Source organism: Propithecus coquereli, unplaced genomic scaffold (genome assembly GCF_000956105.1).
Source record: "Propithecus coquereli isolate 6110/MARCELLA unplaced genomic scaffold, Pcoq_1.0 Scaffold1, whole genome shotgun sequence".
NCBI lineage: Eukaryota > Metazoa > Chordata > Mammalia > Primates > Indriidae > Propithecus > Propithecus coquereli.
The window spans coordinates 14,309,304-14,328,887 of NW_012133857.1; the positions used below are offsets into that span (position 1 = coordinate 14,309,304).

Consider the following 19,584-nt stretch of genomic DNA (forward strand, 5'->3'; position numbering starts at 1 on the left):
TTACTATATTCTCTAAAATATAAACTCTTAAAAAAGAAGGCAACAGGCCAAGTGTAGTGATGTACCTATAGTTCCAGCTACCTGAGAGGCACTGGCCGGAAGATCGCTTGAGACCAGGGGTTTGAGTCCAGCCTGGGCAACATAGCAAGATGCCATCTCTTAAAAACAATATCAACAAAATGCAATACCATTATCCCACTTTAATTTTTAAAGAACTGTAGTTATATCAACTATTTAGATAATCCTCAATTATCTTAAAAATTATTTCTACCATTAATTTATTTAAATCCCCACAAGGCCCACTTTTAGTTGATATGTCTTTTAAATCTCTTTAATGTATAAGCTTTCCCTCCCTCTTTTTCATTTTCTTTTTTTCTTTGCAATTTATTTTTAGAAGGAAAGGATTCACTTGTGAAGTTTTGCACTCTAGATTTTGCTGATTGCATTCCTGTCATCTTATTTAACATAATCCTTGGCCTCTGTATTTCTGTAAACTGGGAGTAAGATCTTAAGATGTGTTCAGCTTCTGGTGCAAAGTTTGGGGCACACATACATTGTAGGTTGTGGAGTATACGTCCTATTGCATTACATCAGGAGAAACATGGTGAGACTTGGAGTCCACTCATCTTTTTTACACAGGAGGAGGAAGAAGAGATGGAACAGCTGAAGAAAGGGCCCTGGAAGTATTTGTATCGTAATGCCCTCATTGAGTAAAATGTATGAGTTTTTCTTTCAAAGCTACTTGTTTGCCTAGCCAAATTTGTGGTGGTGGTGTTTATAACTCATTCCCAAGAAGCTTATGTAAGTGTTCCATAGTGTTTATATAGCTCTGGCAATTACTGCTCACAGCTGGCTCATGTGAAGGAGAAAGTTCAGAGGTATTTGTTCCTGGGTCTGATTGTGTGATCCTGTATTAGGGCAATATTGCCCTTGACTTTTAATCCATGCAGATACTTATTTGCATTTTTTTTTTTTTTTTGAGACAGTTTTGCTCTGTTGCCCCAGCTAGAGTGCAGTAGCTTCATCGTACCTCACTGCAACCTCAAATTCCTTGGCTCAAGCGCTTCTCCTGCCTCAGCCACCCGAGCAGCTGAGACTATAGGCGTGTGCCACTGCACCCTGCTAATATTTTCTATTTTTAGTAGAGACGGGGGTCTTTTGCTCAGGTTGGTCTCAAACTCCTGACCTCAAGTGATCTTCCCACCTTGGCTTCCCAGAGTGCTAGGATTACAGGCATGAGCCACAACGCCTGGCCTACATTTGTTGTCTGTCAAAACCACATGTCTCTCTACCTCATTGTTGAACTTTTTCTCTTTTTTCTCAGTAACTGTTGGTGTGTTATATTCTAGAATTTTAGGCAGGACTATTTTTTGAAAGTTAAATTATTTTACCTAGGCTGTGAATTTGTAATATTCAATATTCAGAAGGTATAAAAGAGCATATAGTGAAAAGTTACATTTTAACTTAGGGAAAATTTAATTATAGTATTTCTGAAATAATAGTTTTATTATTAAGAATAGTTTATTAAAGATATGGCATATACTGTAACATTATGTAAAAACCAGAACATTCATAATCTTTATGAAGTAACAAACAAGCACTTGAAAAACACCGATTTACATGACAGTGAACTTAAATATTAGCACATCTACAAACTAAAGCCCTTTAACAAGCAAAAGGCAATTGTTGAACCTAGAAGCTGAGGATTCATTCAAAGAATGCTGGGTGTTAAGGAGCTGGCTTAGACCTGTATCATCTGTATAAAGGACATGGGGAAAACTATGTCTGAAGTAAATGTGCATGAGAATTATGTGTACTGTGTCTGATTGTTTTTAACTTGCTACTGTACTTGGCCACATTCAACCCATGCCAGATAAGAGTTCACAGCCAGGATTCATAACTTGGAATGAATGTTTGATAGTGAAGCTGGTCTGTGATATTGAAAGGTCAGCAGGTTCTGTTCTTTCTACTCCCAGGAGCCAGCCCAGTCTGTGAGGCAGAAGCCAGAACAAGGAAATACAAAAGTTGGCCAAAAAATTCCCACTGCCCAACAAAGCAATTTCAAGCCCCTTGGGCTGATATTCAAGACCTGCCCTCTATACTCTGATTCTGTCCTATCTGCCTACACTCTAGCCTTGCCTCCAACTGTTCCTTCAAGTGGTTGCTCAATAAATTTGCTTGTGAAATAGAAACAAAACAATACAAAACAGACCAGGAGAGCATCAAAGGTCATTATTAGAACCAGGCCAGAGGGCCCAGCAAAACACTAAGTTGAAGTGTGCCATCCCAGCTCCCAAGTGTAGTTGGTATGTAGGCCAAGCTGCAGTGTTGGTGTTCATGCAATGCTAAGTGATCATTTAGCACTGGATATCCCCTTTTGGAGTTTGCTGTCCAGCCAGGTGTTTAGGAGGAGGAATTTGATGGCCTCCCCTTTTAGGAGGGAAGCATTCAGGGCTGCAAGTTAGGTGGAAGGTGACAGCAGTATTATATCAAAATGCTATGAAATGAAGAAAACAGTAAGACAACTGAGAAATCACTCAACTCCACCACCCATCACCACACACACACACACACACACACACACACACACACACACAAGAAGAAAATGCTTTGGAAGTATTAGCTCTTTGGAGGGATGGGGGATGTGGATGGGGGCAGCTAGTTAGATTTGGAGCTCTACTTTGAAGCTTCTTTTTTCCTCTCATGTCTGGCTGGACACACAAGCAATGGTACCTCATTTCCTCAGCAGATAGAATATGTTCGTGAGCCAAGGCTCACAGTGCATTCCTAATACTTCTTGCTACCTTGGGCTCTGCTTTCTTTGGGAGGCCTTTGTAAAAGGCCTACTGGGAATCCAGTGGCAATGGAGAAGAGAGTGTGATGTTTTAACCTCTTGCTCATATTAATGGTATTGCAGTGTCCCATCATGAGCATTTGTTGTCTGATGCTTTCCTTGGCCATTTCCCCTTTGCTTTTCAAGCAAAGGCTGTCTACCTGAAACCTTCAGTGGCCCTTCAGTGTGAGGACCAAGGAAGGTGCTGCCAGTGCTGCTGTAGGAGAGTGAACCACCCTGGGCCATCCACATGTGAGTGGTTGTGTATACGCATCCGTCCCCCCACTTTTACAATAACTGCATTAGCCTCCCCTCTCCACCCAAACACTAGGACAGTGGAAAGTAGAATGCTAGGAAGAAGAGGCCTTGGGATAGTCTTCCTCGGGACAGGGGTTGACTTCTATACCACCATCCACAGAAGGATCTTAGATCCTCACCTAAGTCTGCTTGGACAAGGAGCTCTTGGAAAGAGATAGGGAAGTGGTTGTTGGGTTGGTAAGCTGCTGCTGCTTTGCTTACTTCATTTTAGCCAATATTGAACTACATGTATTTTCCTAACCATTCTGTCTTGTTTAAGGCTCCGTGCCTTTTGGCTATGTTCCTGTATCCACCTGGAATATTCTTTCTTTCCTCCTTTGTTAGCTGGTGCCTCCCCGTTCTGTTAGACCAAACCCAGGTCTCATTTTTCTCAAGGAAGCACCTCTATGCCCAGCCCAAGGTAAGGCTGGTTTAGGTGTCTTTCCCCTAAGTGGTGTTGTTCTTGTGTATGTGTTTCCCATGTGGTCCATTCCACTGTGCCTTGGCATAGGGCCTGATATGTAATAGATGCTCAAATGAGTGTTTGGTTAAACTGAAAGCAGGGAACAGGAGAGGCAACAGTGGCTAGTTTGTGATAGTCTCATGTGGAGAGGTTTAAAATGAAAGTGTAGTCTATAACCTCATGGTGTATGTGTGTAAGAAACAGTCATTTTCTGACAACAAAATGAAGTTTGCACATGTCATTTCTGCTTCCCTCTTTGCTTTGTAATTTCTTTTTTTTCTTTTTTCTTTTTTTTTTTTGAGACAGAGTCTCACTCTCTTGCCTGGGCTAGAGTGCCGTGGCGTCAGCCTAACTCACAGCAACCTCAAACTCCTGGGCTTAAGCGATCCTCCTGTCTCAGCCTCCCAGGTAGCTGCGACTACAGGCACGTGCCACCATGCCTGGCTAATTTTTTCTATTTTTAGTTATTTGACTAATTTCTTTCTGTTTATAGTAGAGACGGAGTCTCGCTCTTGCTCAGGCTGGTTTCAAACTCCTGAGCTCAAGCAGTCCTCCCGCCTCGGCCTCCCAGAGTGCTAGGATTACAGGCGTGAGCCACCCCGCCCAGCCTGCTTTGTAATTTCTGATCTTTGATGAGGATATATAATTGAGGTTTGGGTTCTCCTCTCAAATAAATATTGCCACCCAGCATGGCTGACCAAGGCCCCAGAGCTTTGTGTTCTCCTAGACCACTCATTGTGGTTGGGAGTATGGAGTTCCATGGAGTTAGGCAGACCAGTGTTTGAGGAATAATACTTTCCATGAGAGAGCTATTGAATCCCTATTTTACAGATGTGAGAACTGTGGCTCAGAGAAGTTGGGTTGACGAACCAAAGACTACAGGATTCAGAGCCAGGACCGTTTGACTGCAAAGCTCATGCTCATAGGCAGGTCTTTTAAATTTTTAGGGATTAAATGTCTCATATTTAGAAGGAAGGGAGCAAAACTCACCTAGTTGAGTTATTATAGGAGAGGAAAGAGCAGTTACAAAAAACTAAAACCATACTTTGTACCTTGAATAGTAGAAGTCATAGAAAAAGAGGCAACTGTTTTATATATAGTGTTTACTATATGCCAGGCATTGTTTTAGTTCTTTATTTAGGCTGCCTCATATAGTTATCACCACAACTCTTTGAAGTTACTATAGTTGTTCGCTTTTTATAACTGATGATCAGAAGGGTATAATAAGAGGCACAGCTAGAGTTCACACCCCAGCAGGCTGGCTCTGGTGTCCACACTGACACCCCTACACCCTGTTATCTCTTAGGAAACGTTAGTTTCCAACTCTATGCTGTTCTAGAATGTGGCATCAATATGAGAGGGATCATAAGGAATCTGGAATGGTAATATGGTGAGGAAGAGGCTATACTGAGCTACAGAAGATGAGCAGTAACAGAATGTCTCAGATACTCCTGATTCTTTGATTCAGCCACTGACTGGTGAGACAGCCCATTTGTTATTTGTTAGTGGTGGCTCAGTGCATAGGATGATGATTTATGGAACATCTTTCTTTCAATTTAGGAACATCAGCTTACCGGTTCACTCATCAAGACTTAATGATAGGCCGGGCGCGGTGGCTTATGCCTGTAATCCTAGCACTCTGGGAGGCCGAGGCGGGTGGATTGTTTGAGCTCAGGAGTTCGAAACCAGCCTGAGCAAGAGTGAGACCCTGTCTCTACTAAAAATAGAAAGAAATTAATCAGACAACTAAAAATACATAGAAAAAATTAGCCGGGCATGGTGGCGCACGCCTGTAGTCCCAGCTACTTGGGAGGCTAAGGCAGAAGGATCGCTTGAGCCCAGGAGTTTGAGGTTGCTGTGAGCTAGGCTAACGCCACGGCACTCACTCTAGCCAGGGCAACAGAGTGAGACTCTGTCTCAAAAAAAAAAAAACAAAACACTTAATGATAACCCTACCTGTCTTTATCAAAGCCTTCTGGGGTTTTTGGAGACAAAGTCTGGCTCTGTTGCCTGGGCCAGAGTGCAAGTGGTGTCATCATAGCTCACTGCAACCTCAAACTCCTGGGCTCAATCAATCCTCCTGCCTCAGTCTCCAGAGTAGTTGGGACCACAGGTGCACACCACCATGCCCAGCTAATTCTATTTTTTGTAGAGATAGGGTCTTGTTCTTGCTCAGGCTGATCTTGAACTCCTGGCCTCAAGCAAGCCTCCCACCTCGACCTCTCGAAGTGCTGGGATTACAGGAATAAGCCACTGCACTGGAGCCCTCTAGGGTTGAATTTAATATCAATATAGATACTTGAGTCCATATTGATATTAAAAAATTGTTGAATAAATAAATGGGACAAATATCCCTCACAGAAAAATTTCGAATAATAGATGTAGAAGGAAAGATGAAAATAGAAAAATACCATTAAAATGCCACAGTAATAATTGTTCCAGGTAAGATCCACTGATGAACATTAAAATTGTGGGTGAAACTTTTAAGAAAGACTATTTCTCCCAGAAAAATGGATGGTTTTGCCAAAAAGAAAAAAGGATATTTGTATAGCCTCAAAGTTTCTCCCTGCAAATATTTGTTTTTTGTGGTTTTAACCTATGTCCAGAAATTCTTTGATACTCTGCCTTCCAGGAAATGGAGCTTAATTCTCTTCCCCACGAATATGGGCTGGGCTTAGTGATTTGCTTCTAATGAATAAAATATGGAAAGGGAAAAATAGTAATTTTACAGTGGAGAAACTTGATAGATACCACTTTAACCAAGTGATCAGGGTGTGTAAGTCATGTTGATACCATGCACTCCTGGTAAGATGTGATGTGAAAAGACACTTCACCTCTATGGTAGTCTTCCCCTAAAACCATAATCTCAATCTAATTGTGAGAAAACATCACACAAACCCAAATGGGAGACAGTCTGTAACATGCTTGACCTGGGTCAGGTGTTTCTTGACTTTCGAAAAAAGTGTCAAAGTCCTGAGAGATGAGAATAGACCAAGAAACTACCATGGTTTAGGGGAGACTAAGGAGACATAACAGTTAAATGCAACGTGGTATCCTGGATGGGATCCTATAATAGAAAAAGAATATTAGTGGAAAACTGATGAAATCCAAATCAAGTCTATAGTTTAGTTAAAAGCAAACAAACAAAAAGCCACCAAAAAACCCCAATCAGATGAGTCCTTCCTGCCTGAGAGCCAAATGGCGTTGCCTAGAGCACCTCAGTTCCAACATTTAGTTTCTAGTTTTGAATTCTTCTTACCTTTGGCAAAGACCTTTTGGTTGTGTAGTGCCTGTATCTGGGAGACCTGACGGATTTGGGGACAAGCTTATACAGGCTGTGTGGCTCTCAAGGCCTGCCCACCCAGTGAACAGAATGCTACTCGGTAGGCTCAGGAGAGGGATGTGCATATGGACCCTCCCACTCAAACCCCGGTCCTTGCTGCTGTTTGATGCCACAAATGACATTCCCTCTGCCAGGAATCTCTTCTGTTGTCCCCCTTGTCTCTAGTTTTACCTTTAGACATTCTGCTTATCTTTGAAGGCCTCACTTGCATTTAACCTTCCATATAATTCCTGTGTGGTTGTCACACATAGTAGTGTCTTTTGTATTCCTGTGACCCTACCATGGTTATTCTTGGTTTAGTTAATTACTTATGGCTGCAAAAATGATGTCTTAAACCTTTAAGTTCTTTAAGTCTGTTGACCTGCCCCTTCTATGATATTTAGCACACCTTGCCATGTTTTGTCTATATTTGTACATGCTCTATCTCCCTAAATAGAACACAAACTCCTTGAAGGGAAGGAGTCTTACAAATATCCCTTGAAGCATCTAGGACAGTGCTCGTCATATTATAAGCCCTCATTAGATGGTTTGCAAGTTGAATGTGGATGCCTTTTTTTTTTTTCCTTTTTAAAGATTAGTCAAGTGTTGTAGTAAGAAGGGGTGAAAGAGTAGAACAAGGAGTTAGGTCTGTAACTGACTATGGACAATCAATTGAGATAACTCCCTACCTTTAGACAGCCATGTGAGTGCTTTAAGACATTCAAAAGAGAAGTAGTCTCCCTGTTGGCAAACAAGAGGTGAAGGGACTTGCTTAGAGTCACATAGCTGAGTATGAGCTGTGTTTGGAACCTAGCAACTCAGACTGTGTCCCTTTCTGAGCATTCTAGGCTATGAAGCTTCCTCACTCTGATTATAGTGCTAACCTATAGTAAGAGTGATGGCTGTCATTTGTACTGGGCCTATTCTGGGCCAGGCTTAGTTCTAGGCATGCATACTATTTAGTCCTAACAGCAGCTCTGAAGTGTGGACATTACTACCCTCATTATATAGATACATCCACTGAAATTCAAAGAGATATAAGTAATTTGCCTTAGGTTATCAGCTAATAAGTTGCTGAGTTGAGATTTGAACGCGGGTATGTCTGGCATCAAAACCCATCTCCCCATCCCCCGCCTCCACCCCTGAAATTATCCTCTTTCCCTTTGTTTTTTCAGACCCATCCCTGGAAAGCATGTGTGGCACAGAGCATGCCCAGCTGGGGGAAGATGGGCAGCGGCCACCACGGTGCACTTCAACTACCTCATCTCAGTCTGAGCCATCAGAACAGCTTAGGCGCCAAGGCAAGAGCCTAGCCTCCGAAGACCCCAAAAAGAAGAGAGCTCAGAAGCCCTCCCACATGAGGAGAAACATACGGTGAGCTGTGTTCTGAATGAGAGGAGAGGGGAAGAAATAGAGATATTATCTTCATCGTAAGGCTGTTAGTAGCAGGACTGGTTTGGGCAAGAGAATCATCTCTCCAAAGGAGAAAAGTGCCAGCTGTGTACCCCCATTAATAGCGAAGCTGCAGCTCAGGACTACTGGGCCTGGGCTGTCAGAGGATGCAGAAGGGCCTTGACCACCTCTGGGGAGTATCCCACTCTCTGGAGGTCCTGGGTGGCAGCCCAAGGATGATAGGGTGCTCTGAATTGGACTTTGTTTCTTCTTTTATTTTTGCTTGTGTCTCAAAATGAGGAGATTTTGAAAAGTTGAGATCTCATCTTCTTAGAACTCAACTTCAGATGGTGGGGGACTGGCCCAAAATAGGGCTTCTTCCTTGAGCCAAAAGATGAGCAAATGTGAACTTCCTCAACTATTCAAATCTATCCAAAGTTATCCAGCCATTCATTCTATCAAATGACAACTTGTACCTTTGAAAGGAGGAGGTAAATGATATCTTTTTCTTTGCCTGCTCCCACTGTTTTTTTGTTTTTTGTTTTTTTAACCATGACAACTTGAAAGTGTTGCTTTAAGTTTGGGAATAAGGATGTAGAATCCCTATACTCCTAGTTTCTTTTCCATGTGACAACTCTGTTTTTGATATGCTTTTCAGCTTTTTGAGTATTATTCTGTTTTACTCATGATCTGTTATATGCAAAGCTGAACTGGTGGGGGCATCTATCAGGAAGTTAAATAATATGGAAAGTACGTTAGCCCAGAACAATCTAAGTTTGATATCCTATTTTTTTTTTTAAACACCACGTAGGTGTAGTGGGGCTGATGTGGCTTCTCCTCCTCTCACCTCAGTTCTCTGAGATCAGCAATGGTGATTTCTCTCTTTAGCTTGCCATTACATTGCCCAAATCTTAAGAGAACCCAAATGCTCTCTCTTGTTTTAATGTTTAGAAAACTACTCCGGGAAGATCAATTGGAGCCAGTTACCAAAGCAGCACAGCAGGAAGAATTGGAAAGAAGGAAGCGCCTAGAGCAGCAGAGGAAAGATTATGCAGCCCCCATCGCCACCCTTCCCCTGGAGTTCCTCCCAGGTAAGCAGTAAAGGTGTTAGGGAAGGCTCCATGCTTCAGGGAGAAGAGGCCCTAGGCATGCACAGTGGTCAAAGACAGATCTGGAATAAGATTGTGGCCTCTCAGGAATTCTTTAAAGTCATTTAGCTTCTTGAGAGCACACAAGCAGTAGAAACTCATTTAAAAAGTTAAGATGGATAAAAATGTACTCTTCGAATTAATTTAGACCTTTTCTCATGGCTTTGGATCTTAACATTCTGAGGGATTAGGACCTTTTCTAGTGATCAGGTGGATAGCAGGAAGTAAAACCCAGTAGAGAAAGGGAATTTGGCAAGAGGGCTGAAGTTTTTGAGATGTTCTCTAATTGTCTTCTCAGTGGATATTCCTCATGAGAACAGTAAAGGAAAAGGGATGGTGAATCATTTTGGGGAGTATGTTAGAGCTAAATGTGGTCTTGACATTCCCTTCCATCTTTCTTTTCCTAGAGGAAATTGTCTTAAGAGCAAGTGATGGTCCCCAACTGCCTCCTCGGGTCTTGACCCAGGAAGTCATTTGTTTGGATAGTAGCAGTGGCAGTGAGGATGAGAAAAGCAGTCAAGATGGTAAGATCGAGCCAGAGGTACCTCCCCTTTCTCCTGATCCAGTATTTATCCTAAGAGATTGGCTGTACCTTTGAAAAGAATTCAGTTCTTCCTTATTCAGTTTGGGGCCTGGCTTTCACAAATTTCCCTGAGTCTCCTTGGTAAATGTAAGTTTAACCTTGTCTTAAATGGACATTGGAAGACAAAAATAAGAAAAATCAAAATTTTTTGAAGTGATGACAAGTTCTAACTTTAAGTTTCTATGTTTTTCTGCTCTGACAATGGGCAATAAATTATCTCCGCTCCCTGGGTTTTTGTTTTTGTTTTGTTTTTTTTTGGTGTCTCAGAGGTGATTGAACTGAGCTCTGGAGAGGAGGACACTCTGCACATTGTGGACAGCAGTGAGTCTGTCAGTGAGGAGGATGAGGAAGAAGAGAAGGGTGGCACTCATGTAAATGATGTCTTAAACCAGCGTGATGCTCTTGGGCGGGTGCTTGTCAACCTGAACCACCCTCCAGAGGAGGAGAACGTCTTCCTGGCCCCACAGTTGGCACGGGCTGTGAAACCTCATCAGGTACGGCAAATCTAGACTCTCCTCTCTTTTTCCTTTCTGTTTTCCTTGCTGTGGACATTGCCTGCTGGTAGTTATTAGCATCACAATCTGTGAAGTAAGTACTTGTTTGGTACCAAGATCAGCTTGGAAAGGCCTGATCCTTCGAGCAGGATTCCTGATGAGTAGGAAGAGACAGGGAATGGGAAGAGACAGGCCTCAGATTGCCCTACCATGTGGGAAGCACTGGATCTCTTGGCCTAATAATTTTGAGTGTTCTGTAGGATCAGCAAGACTAATTGAGATACTCTCTGGAGAGCAGTGCTTTGATTAGGAAGGTGTCTTTATTTGTTAGTGGTACCAGGAGAGATGTGGAAGTTAGAAGTCAGAGGAACTTTTTAATAGGAGGGAGCAGAGTAGTTTGTGTTGATTCAGAGTGTCTGGAACCAGGACCAGTGAGTGAAAGTTCCATGAAGACAGAGGTTGACTCAGCCTACAGAGTCTTTTTTTTTAATTGATATATCATAGTTATACATATTTTGGGGGAACATGTGATATTTTGATACATGTATACAGTGTATAATGATCAAATCAGGATAATTGGGTTATCTGTCACCTATAACATTTATCTTTTCTTTGTTTTGGAAATGTTACAGTTCTTCTAGCTATTTTGAAATATACAATAAATTGTTAACCATAATTTCCCTACTATACTATATAAATACTAGAACTTATTTCTTCTATCTAACTGTTTGTTCTTTTTTTTTGAGACAGAGTCTCGCTCTGTTGCCCAGGCTAGAGTGCCATGGCATCAGCCTAGCTCACAGCAACCTCAGACTCCTGGGCTTAAGCAATCCTACTGCCTAAGCCTCCCAAGTAGCTGGGACTATAGGCATGCGCCACCATGCCCGGCTAATTTTTTCTATATATATTTTTAGTTGTCCAGATAATTTCTTTCTATTTTTAGTAGAGACGGGGTCTCACTCTTGTTCAGGCTGGTCTTGAACTCCTGACCTCAAGCGATCTTCCCGCCTCAGCCTCCCAGAGTGCTAGGATTACAGGTGTGAGCCGCCGTGCCCAGCCCTAACTGTATTTTTGTACCCATTAACTATCTTCTTTTCATTCCCCATCCCTCTGTTCCTAGCCTCTGGTAACTACCATTCTACTCTCTATCTCCACAAGATCTGCTTTTTTAGCTCTCACATATGAGTGAGAACTTGTGATATTTGTCTTTCTGTGCCTGGCTTGTTTCACTTAATGTAGTGACCTCCAGTTCCCTCCAGTTATTGCAGATGACAGGATTTCATTCTTTTTTTTTATGGCCGAATAATATTCCGTTGTGTATATATGCCACATTTTCATTATCCATTCATCCATTGACAGACACTTAGGTTGATTCCATAGGTTGGCTATTGCAAATAGCGCAACTTAAGAGCTCTTAACAACAAGAGCTTCTCCTTATGGAATGGGCTGCCTTGAGCAGGTGAGCTCCCCATGGCCAAAGGGCAGCCAGGCTGAATGAAAGACCCTGTCAGGAATTTACTACAGATTCTTGCATCAGATGGGACATTGCACTGTACCAGGTGAATGCTTTTCTGTTTTCTCCACGAAGACTAGACCAGCCAGTAGACTAGTCAGGATACAGGAAAACTTCAACGACCATTCACACCAGCTATCTGTTATAATGCTTGCTCATTTACTTAATTCTTACTAATCCCAAAGTAAATAAAACTAGAGCCCTGTTCCTTGCCAGCCCCTCTGACATTTGCTTTTGTTTGTCCCTCGTTAGATTGGTGGAATCCGGTTCCTGTATGATAACCTAGTGGAGTCTCTGGAGAGGTTTAAGACCAGTAGTGGCTTTGGCTGTATCCTGGCCCACAGCATGGGTCTGGGGAAAACTTTGCAAGTGATCTCCTTCATCGACGTCCTCTTCCGCCATACGCCAGCCAAAACAGTCCTTGCTATCGTGCCGGTAAGAGTTTTTGGGAAGGCTCCACTTAGTCACCCCTCTGAAGGCTTCGAGCTAATACCTGGGCACTAAAAAGCTTGAAGAGCTCAGCTCTAAGCTTGCTTCTTAAAACTCTCTTTTTGGACTTGGTTTTCTGATAGGTTAATACTCTTCAGAATTGGCTGGCAGAGTTCAACATGTGGCTTCCAGCTCCTGAAGCCCTTCCAGCTGACAACAAGCCTGAAGAAGTCCAGCCTCGGTTCTTTAAAGTTCACATCTTGAATGATGAACACAAGTAGGTGGCCTGCTCTTTACTCTCTGCCCGTTTGCCTTTAGACTTCTGCCCAGGATCCAGATGTCAAGGCAGTCTATCTGAGTATATAGCCTGTCCTCCCAGATTCCTTTTGGTTTCTTTATATACTCCTCCCTCTGTTCTTGCTACTTATTTTTTTCTCTACCTAGCTTTTCAGGAAAGCCAGAGTTAAGTAGTTAGGAAAGTTTCTGGTGTTCAGCTTTAGGATACTTTTATGTCTGGAAAAATTTGCAGGCATGGTCACATTTTCCCATACATATAGCAGTAAAATTCAACATGATAGAATGGAACTTTCCGTCTTCTAACTTTTACGTTTCACTTTTCTTAGAAACCTAATCATCAGTCTCTTCTTTTAAGCACTGCTCTACAGTTGACTTTTTTTTTTTTTTTTTGAGACAGGGTCTTGGTCTGTCACCTGGGCTAGAGTGCAAGTGGTATCATCATAGCTTGCTGCAACCTTAAATTCCTGGGCTCAAGAGATCCTCCTGCCTTGAACTCCTGAGTAGCTGGGACTAGGAATGTGCACCACTACGCCTGGCTAATTTTTCTATTTTTTGTAGAGACGGGGTCTTGTTCTTGCTCAGGCTGGTCTCAAACTCCTGGCCTCAAGTAATCCTCCCATCTCAGCTTTCCAATGTGCAAGGATTACAGGCATGAGCCACCATGTGTGGACTACAGTTGACCTTTAATGGTACAAAGGTTTGAAAGGTCCCAGCCTTTTTTTTGTTCTACATTTAAATAAAATTATTTATATTTCCATGCCATCAAGTCAACCTGATTTCCAAAAATCTAAAGCTATTTCTTGATCCAAGCCAGCTTTATATGCTACCCTTTTCTCTCATTGGCATGGATGATTGAGAAGATAGGCTTTACTGTATTTTTTATAGACTGCCTTTTGTGATGTTTGGTCACACATATCAGAATGAGGAGACTATGAGTGACCCTACAGGTGGTTGATCACCTGTTCTGCTTTCTTAGACTTTAGGACTGTTAGTCCACATGCAGCTAAAGAAATACAGTGAGAGCCGAGGCATTTGGAAGTAGAGTGATTGTGCTGAGGGTCATCTGTTCCCGGTGCTCTTGCCCCTTTATTGTTTGTCTATGGCTCTTTATTCACTGGAGCCCAGGCAGGTGAACAATAGAATGTTGCCCTTCCTTCTGTGACCTTGTATTTTTCATGGGAATAACTTGAAATACTTCCTCAAATGTTGAATTGTAGTCATGCATATATGTTCAAGGGGGTTGTCATTTCCTCTTGCCTTGTGCCATTGAGTTACTACGTTTCTTGCTGTTTAACCGTCATCAATGATCCAGTCCAGTCCTCAGTGAAATTTGTGTCTGGGAAGATGGGAAAGTCCTTGGGCAGCTGGCCAGCCCTGTGCTTGCTGCCACGTGGAATCTTTGGCAATAAAGAGTTCTGACACCCAATCAGCACAGCTTTGTGAGGAATTCTTCATGGGGAACAGCAGAGCAATAATGCTTTACTTTTATTCACCATTTTTTAAAACAACTTTGTTGAGATATAATTCACTTCTCACAAAATTTTCTCTGTTTGCTTTTGCAGGACAATGGCATCTCGTGCTAAAGTGATGGCTGATTGGGTGTCAGAGGGTGGGGTGCTGCTGATGGGGTACGAAATGTACAGACTCCTCACTCTCAAGAAATCCTTCACCACAGGTAGACCGAAGAAAACTAAAAAACGCTCTCACCCGGTCATCATTGATCTCGATGAGGAAGATCGACAGCAGGAGTTTCGGAGAGGTGGGCAGCCTATCCTGGGAATACTCTTGGTGGTGTTTCAGGAAAAAAGACATAGTGTTTGCTGATAGCACCTAGTCAGGTGTGAAGTGCATTATTGATATGAGTTGTTGTCATGAACCAGAAATCGTGGTCCCCAAGATGGGCGGGACAACTTCCAATGGCTTTCAGAAGATGCTGCTTTCTCTGCAAGCAGCACAGTTTGGTTAGGCCAGGCCACACACTGGCTTGGGAGACTCCCTTGTCCATCTGTCCCTGTTTCTCTCACAGAACAGTCAGAAGAGTAACCAGTCCCTTTACCACTTCCTAGAGATGCTCCGAGAAAGCATTAAGAAAATATTTATAAAGTGCTTAAATCATCAGTATAAAGACAGAGTAGCTATAGTGTTGTTTGTGAATTTATAAAAAGGAATTTATCCCAGTTGCTTTTAGTGAAAACCACTCCTCTTGTAGCTCTAGTTCTACTCCCTTTTTCAAGGGATCTTTTTTCATTTGGGGAAGAAAGTTTTTAAGGGTTCAGAGGCCTCTTTTATAGGTCTCTTCATCTATGAGATTGTGTTTGTTCTAGGTTTGCTTCTATGGTAAAACTGGGATGAATTTGCCATTTAGCAATGACTGGAGAATAACTGTGGGAAGACCCTGTCCTTCAGTTAGCTCCTACCAGCCAGCCCTCAGATGGAGCCAAGACACTGGCAATGGTGAGAGCCCACTGAAGTGTCTGGATTATTCCCACTGGTTTCATCCCGATGCATTTTTAATCCTAGGCTAGCACTCTGTAAGGTCCCTTTCTCTGCTGCCCAGTTGGTGTAAGTCCTAGGAATGCAAGTCAGTTTACTCTTAGCCTAAAGAAAAATAAAATAGAGGAATCGGTGAACATATGGTGATAAGCCTCTTCAGTAGAAACTAGGGGATTTTGGTTTGGGCTCTTCGATGGTCGTTGAGGGGAAGGTGACGGAGGCATCACGGTAGACTGGAGAACGGGAAACGAAATGAAGAGCCCTCAGGAACTGAGTGTGGTAATGGAACCTTAGGAGGCTGGGTTGGAAATCGAGTAGGAAGGAAGAGAAGAAAATTCCTGTTGGGACAGCAAATTAGGGGCTGCTGCACTGCTGGCTGCAGGAGACGATGTGGTATGTCTGTTTTAAACAAAACAAAATGGAAAGGTGGAACATTACAAATTCAGCTAGCAAAAGAAAGCTTTTTGCACAGATTGGCCCAAGAGAGAGAAGAAGCAAAAGCAAAAAGAGAAAAATCAACAACAGGCAACAACAACTTATTAGAAAAGATGGAAGAGGTGAATTTCCATATGAAAGCTGTGCCAGGGACAGAAGTGCCAGGGCACAAGAATTGGGTTGTGAGTAAATTTGGAAGAGTCTTACCTGTTCTTTACCTCAAGAATCAACATAAACGTAAAATCATAGAATACGATCCATCAAAATACTGCCACAACGCAAAGAAAATAGGGGAGGATTTCCCAAATACCATTCCTATATCCAGCCTCACTTGGGAAATAGAAGGAGGCAATGACCCTATGAGTAAAAAATGGCGAGGAGAGTTCTCTGACTTTTGTGGCCCATCTAAGAAGATGAAAAAAGTGCTGAAGGACAAAGTTTCCACTGGGTCTCTAGCCATGAATCCAAGGTCCAGTTGGGTGATGGAGAGTCCATACTTAACACAGCAACAAGCTGCACGAAAAAGACCTGTGATTCCATTACTCCTAATAAATCACCCCCTGAACTTGGTTCTGATACTCAAAAATTTAATAATGTACTTTTTCAGACATCTGGCTTGGAAATTGCCAGGAAGAAAAATAGCATGTCCGATGATGATATTGATTCTGAAGACGAATTAAAAGCGATGATTGCAAAAGAGGAAAATTTACGGAGAACTACGTGGTCGTCAATAAATGAATCTGAAGATGATCCCTTTGAAGTTATAAGGGATAACTTCAAATCAGTTGTTCACAAACTTCATTTAACAGGTTTAGATATCAAAAATAATGTCTCTTGCCATGTAAGTGATAATGATATTATGGGAAATGACTGTGAGTATGATTCAGGAGATATAGATGAAATCATTGCAATGAAAAAAAATGTCGATAAGGTCAAAAACAGTACAGAGTATTCACAAATGGAAAAATCTATAATACAAGAAAACTTCTTGCAAAAATAGAGAAAACTCTGAGCTTTCTGGTCATTTTATTAAAGTACAAAAAAGAAAAAACAATGTAAAGTCAGCCCTCACTCATGGGGTGAAACCTCTTAATTGTAAATCTCCTTCTCACTCCAGTAGCAGTGAAGATGCTGGTTCTACATCAGAATTAGCTGAGTCTGAAGAAGACAAGGAGTATAATGCCATCATGAAAAACTGTCTCTGCGTGAATCTCACTTTAGCTGATTTGGAACAGTTGGCTGGCAGTGATCCGAAGGTTCAAAATGAAGATACTGAGAGTGATAGCCTAGAATCCACCACCCACTGCAAGTGTGACAGAGTTTCCAAGAGCCCCAAGACTCCTGATAGCTTCCACAGAGGACAACAGTGTATTCATTCTGAGGAAATTGTGGCTTCCCTTTTAGAAGGAGAGAACACCTGTGGTAAACAGAAACCAAAGGAAAACAACTTAAAACCAAAATTTCAGGCTTTCAAGGGAATAGGCAGTCTCTATGGAAAGGAGTCAATGAAAAAATCCTTGAAAGGGAATGTTGCACCTAACAATATAAATGAAGATCAGAATTCCTTGAAACATGAGGATCCCAGTAGCATTTCCATGGAAAATGGTTCCCCACATGCTAATGGCTCATCAAATAAACTGACTCCATTCCAACATGCAGAGAGGGCAAATGGTCCAAACCATATTCAGCCTCAAAAAAGACAGTCCACTTTTGAGAGTCCAGATCGCAAGGTGGTGTCCTCCAGCAGTTCAGAAAAGGGAAGTAGGAATCCTATTTCTAGTCTGTTGCCATTAAAAGGTAAGAAATCCTTAAGTTTAAGTGCAAAGACTCACAAGATAGGCTTTGACAAAGATAGTTGCCATAGTACCACAAAGACAAAAGTTTCAGAGGAAGAAAGGTCTGATTCAAACAGCCTCGCATCTTTTAATAAATCACCAAAGGTCTCTTCCAGGAAGGACAGTCAGGAAAGCAAAACTGACCTCCCACTTTCTATTAGTCACTCTTCAGATGTGAGTGCTAAGGATAAGCATGCTGAAGACAACCAGAAGCGTTTGGCAGCCTTGGAGGCAAGGCAAAAAGCAAAAGAAGTGCAGAAGAAGCTGGTGCATAATGCTCTGGCAAATTTGGATGGTCATCCAGAGGACAAGCCAATGCACATCATCTTTGATTCTGACAGTGAAAGTGAAACAGAGGAGATACCCACTCAGGAGCAGAGCCACCCAGGAGAGGAACTGGTGAAAGAGTCTGTGGGTAAAGCATCTAGGAAGCTGTTTGACAGCAGTGATAATGAGGAATCTGCTTCTGAAGATGACAGTAGTAGGTTCAAAATTAAACCTCAGTTTGAGGGCAGAGCTGGACAGAAGCTCGTGGATTTACAGTCACACTTTGGCACCGATGAGAGATTTCGCATGGACTCTCGATTTCTAGAAAGTGACAGTGAAGAGGAACAGGAAGAGGTAAATGAAAAGAAATCTGTTGAAGAAGAAGAGCTTGCTGAAGAAGAAAAGAAAGCCCTGAATGTTGTGCAAAGTGTTTTGCACATCAACTTAAGAAATTCTACAAGCAAAGGATCAGTACCTGCTAAGAAATTTAAGGACATCATACATTATGATCCAACAAGGCATGACCATGGCACTTATGAAAGAAAAAAAGATGATCAGCCAAAAGAAAGTAAAGCAAAACGAAAGAAGAAAAGGGAAGAAGCTGAGAAAGTACCTGAGGTGTCAAAGAAATGTATTATAACATTGCTACGGATTTGAAAGAAATATTCCAAACTGCAAAAGATACCAGTGAAAAGGAAGAGGACACACCGTGGAATGAGGACTGTAGTGGAGAGAAACTTGAAGAAATCCAGAACCCTGCAACTCTGAAGAGTGAGGCTGAGCAGCCCGGCAGGTTCACGTTCTCCTTTTTTGGTTCAGACACTAAAGATATAAAGGAAGAGACCTACAGAATTGAGACAGTGAAACCTGGGAAGATTACCTGGCAAGAAGACCCTCATTTCCAAGATAGCAGTTCAGAAGAAGAAGATATTACTGAAGAAACAGATCACAGAAAGCCTATCCCGGAAGAAGCATCAGTACCTGAGAAAGAGACCACTAGATTTTTCTTTTTCTCTAAGAATGATGAAAGACTTCATGGTTCTGACTTATTCTGGAGAGGAGTGGGAGGTAACATTAGCAAGAATTCTTGGGAGGCCAGAACAAACAACCTGCGTATGGATTGTCGGAAGAAACACAAAGATGCCAAAAGAAAAATGAAACCAAAGTAATAAATGTCAGCATTGGTGTTGATCCTGAATGTGAACAAGGCTCACGTAAGGAAATTGACCCAGAAAATAGTTTTAGCTGACAAAGAAGAAATTTCAGAGTAAAGGAATAGTCAAAATCCGGCTGATGGAATATATTCTGGTTGCCATCTTTTTCTATGGAATTCCTCTGTATTTCTTCCTCAGTAATTACTTCAAAAAATTAAACTGAACGTTTTAAAAATGAAGCACAAAGATAGTCCCCCAGAATACTTCTTGTATATAATCTCTTTGCCCTCCATCCTCAATAACTAATGAACAACTTCTGATACAAGGATTGCATGAAGCCTTTTTTAATAAATCGATCAAAGCAAAATAAATAAATAAATAAAAATAAAATAAAATAAGGAAAGGAATGGGGGAAAAGGGATTTTTATTGCAAGAGTCAACAGCCAGGTTAGCATCACACCAAATGTGCAGGAGCTTGAATGGCTGGCTCCCTTTTGCCAATGGGGGCTGACTCTTGCTTTCCTGCTTCCTCCATTTCTTCTGTCTCCTCCAGGGTGCACCCCTACTTCTCATATTATTGACTAAGAGCAGGCCCTCTCACCCTCTGACTCCGGATCCTCTTCCCTCCC

At 42.0% G+C, this 19,584-nt stretch overlaps 1 protein-coding gene and 1 pseudogene across 2 annotated transcripts in view; both read left to right on the top strand.

The window, feature by feature from the left end:
• The window catches only part of RAD54L2 (RAD54-like 2 (S. cerevisiae)), a 99,604-nt gene that overhangs the window by 62,419 nt on the left and 17,601 nt on the right, over nt 1–19,584 (top strand). Inside the window, exons 4-10 of the mRNA XM_012637920.1 lie at nt 8,091–8,289; nt 9,259–9,398; nt 9,863–9,979; nt 10,306–10,532; nt 12,298–12,480; nt 12,618–12,751; nt 14,334–14,530. Of these exons, the coding sequence (XP_012493374.1) occupies nt 8,091–8,289; nt 9,259–9,398; nt 9,863–9,979; nt 10,306–10,532; nt 12,298–12,480; nt 12,618–12,751; nt 14,334–14,530 (1,197 nt within the window). The remainder of the gene's footprint in view (nt 1–8,090; nt 8,290–9,258; nt 9,399–9,862; nt 9,980–10,305; nt 10,533–12,297; nt 12,481–12,617; nt 12,752–14,333; nt 14,531–19,584) is intronic.
• On the top strand, nt 15,654–19,322 carry LOC105805107 (annotated as a pseudogene). The gene has a single exon (XR_001137193.1). The product of XR_001137193.1 is annotated as a nucleolar protein 8 pseudogene (transcript).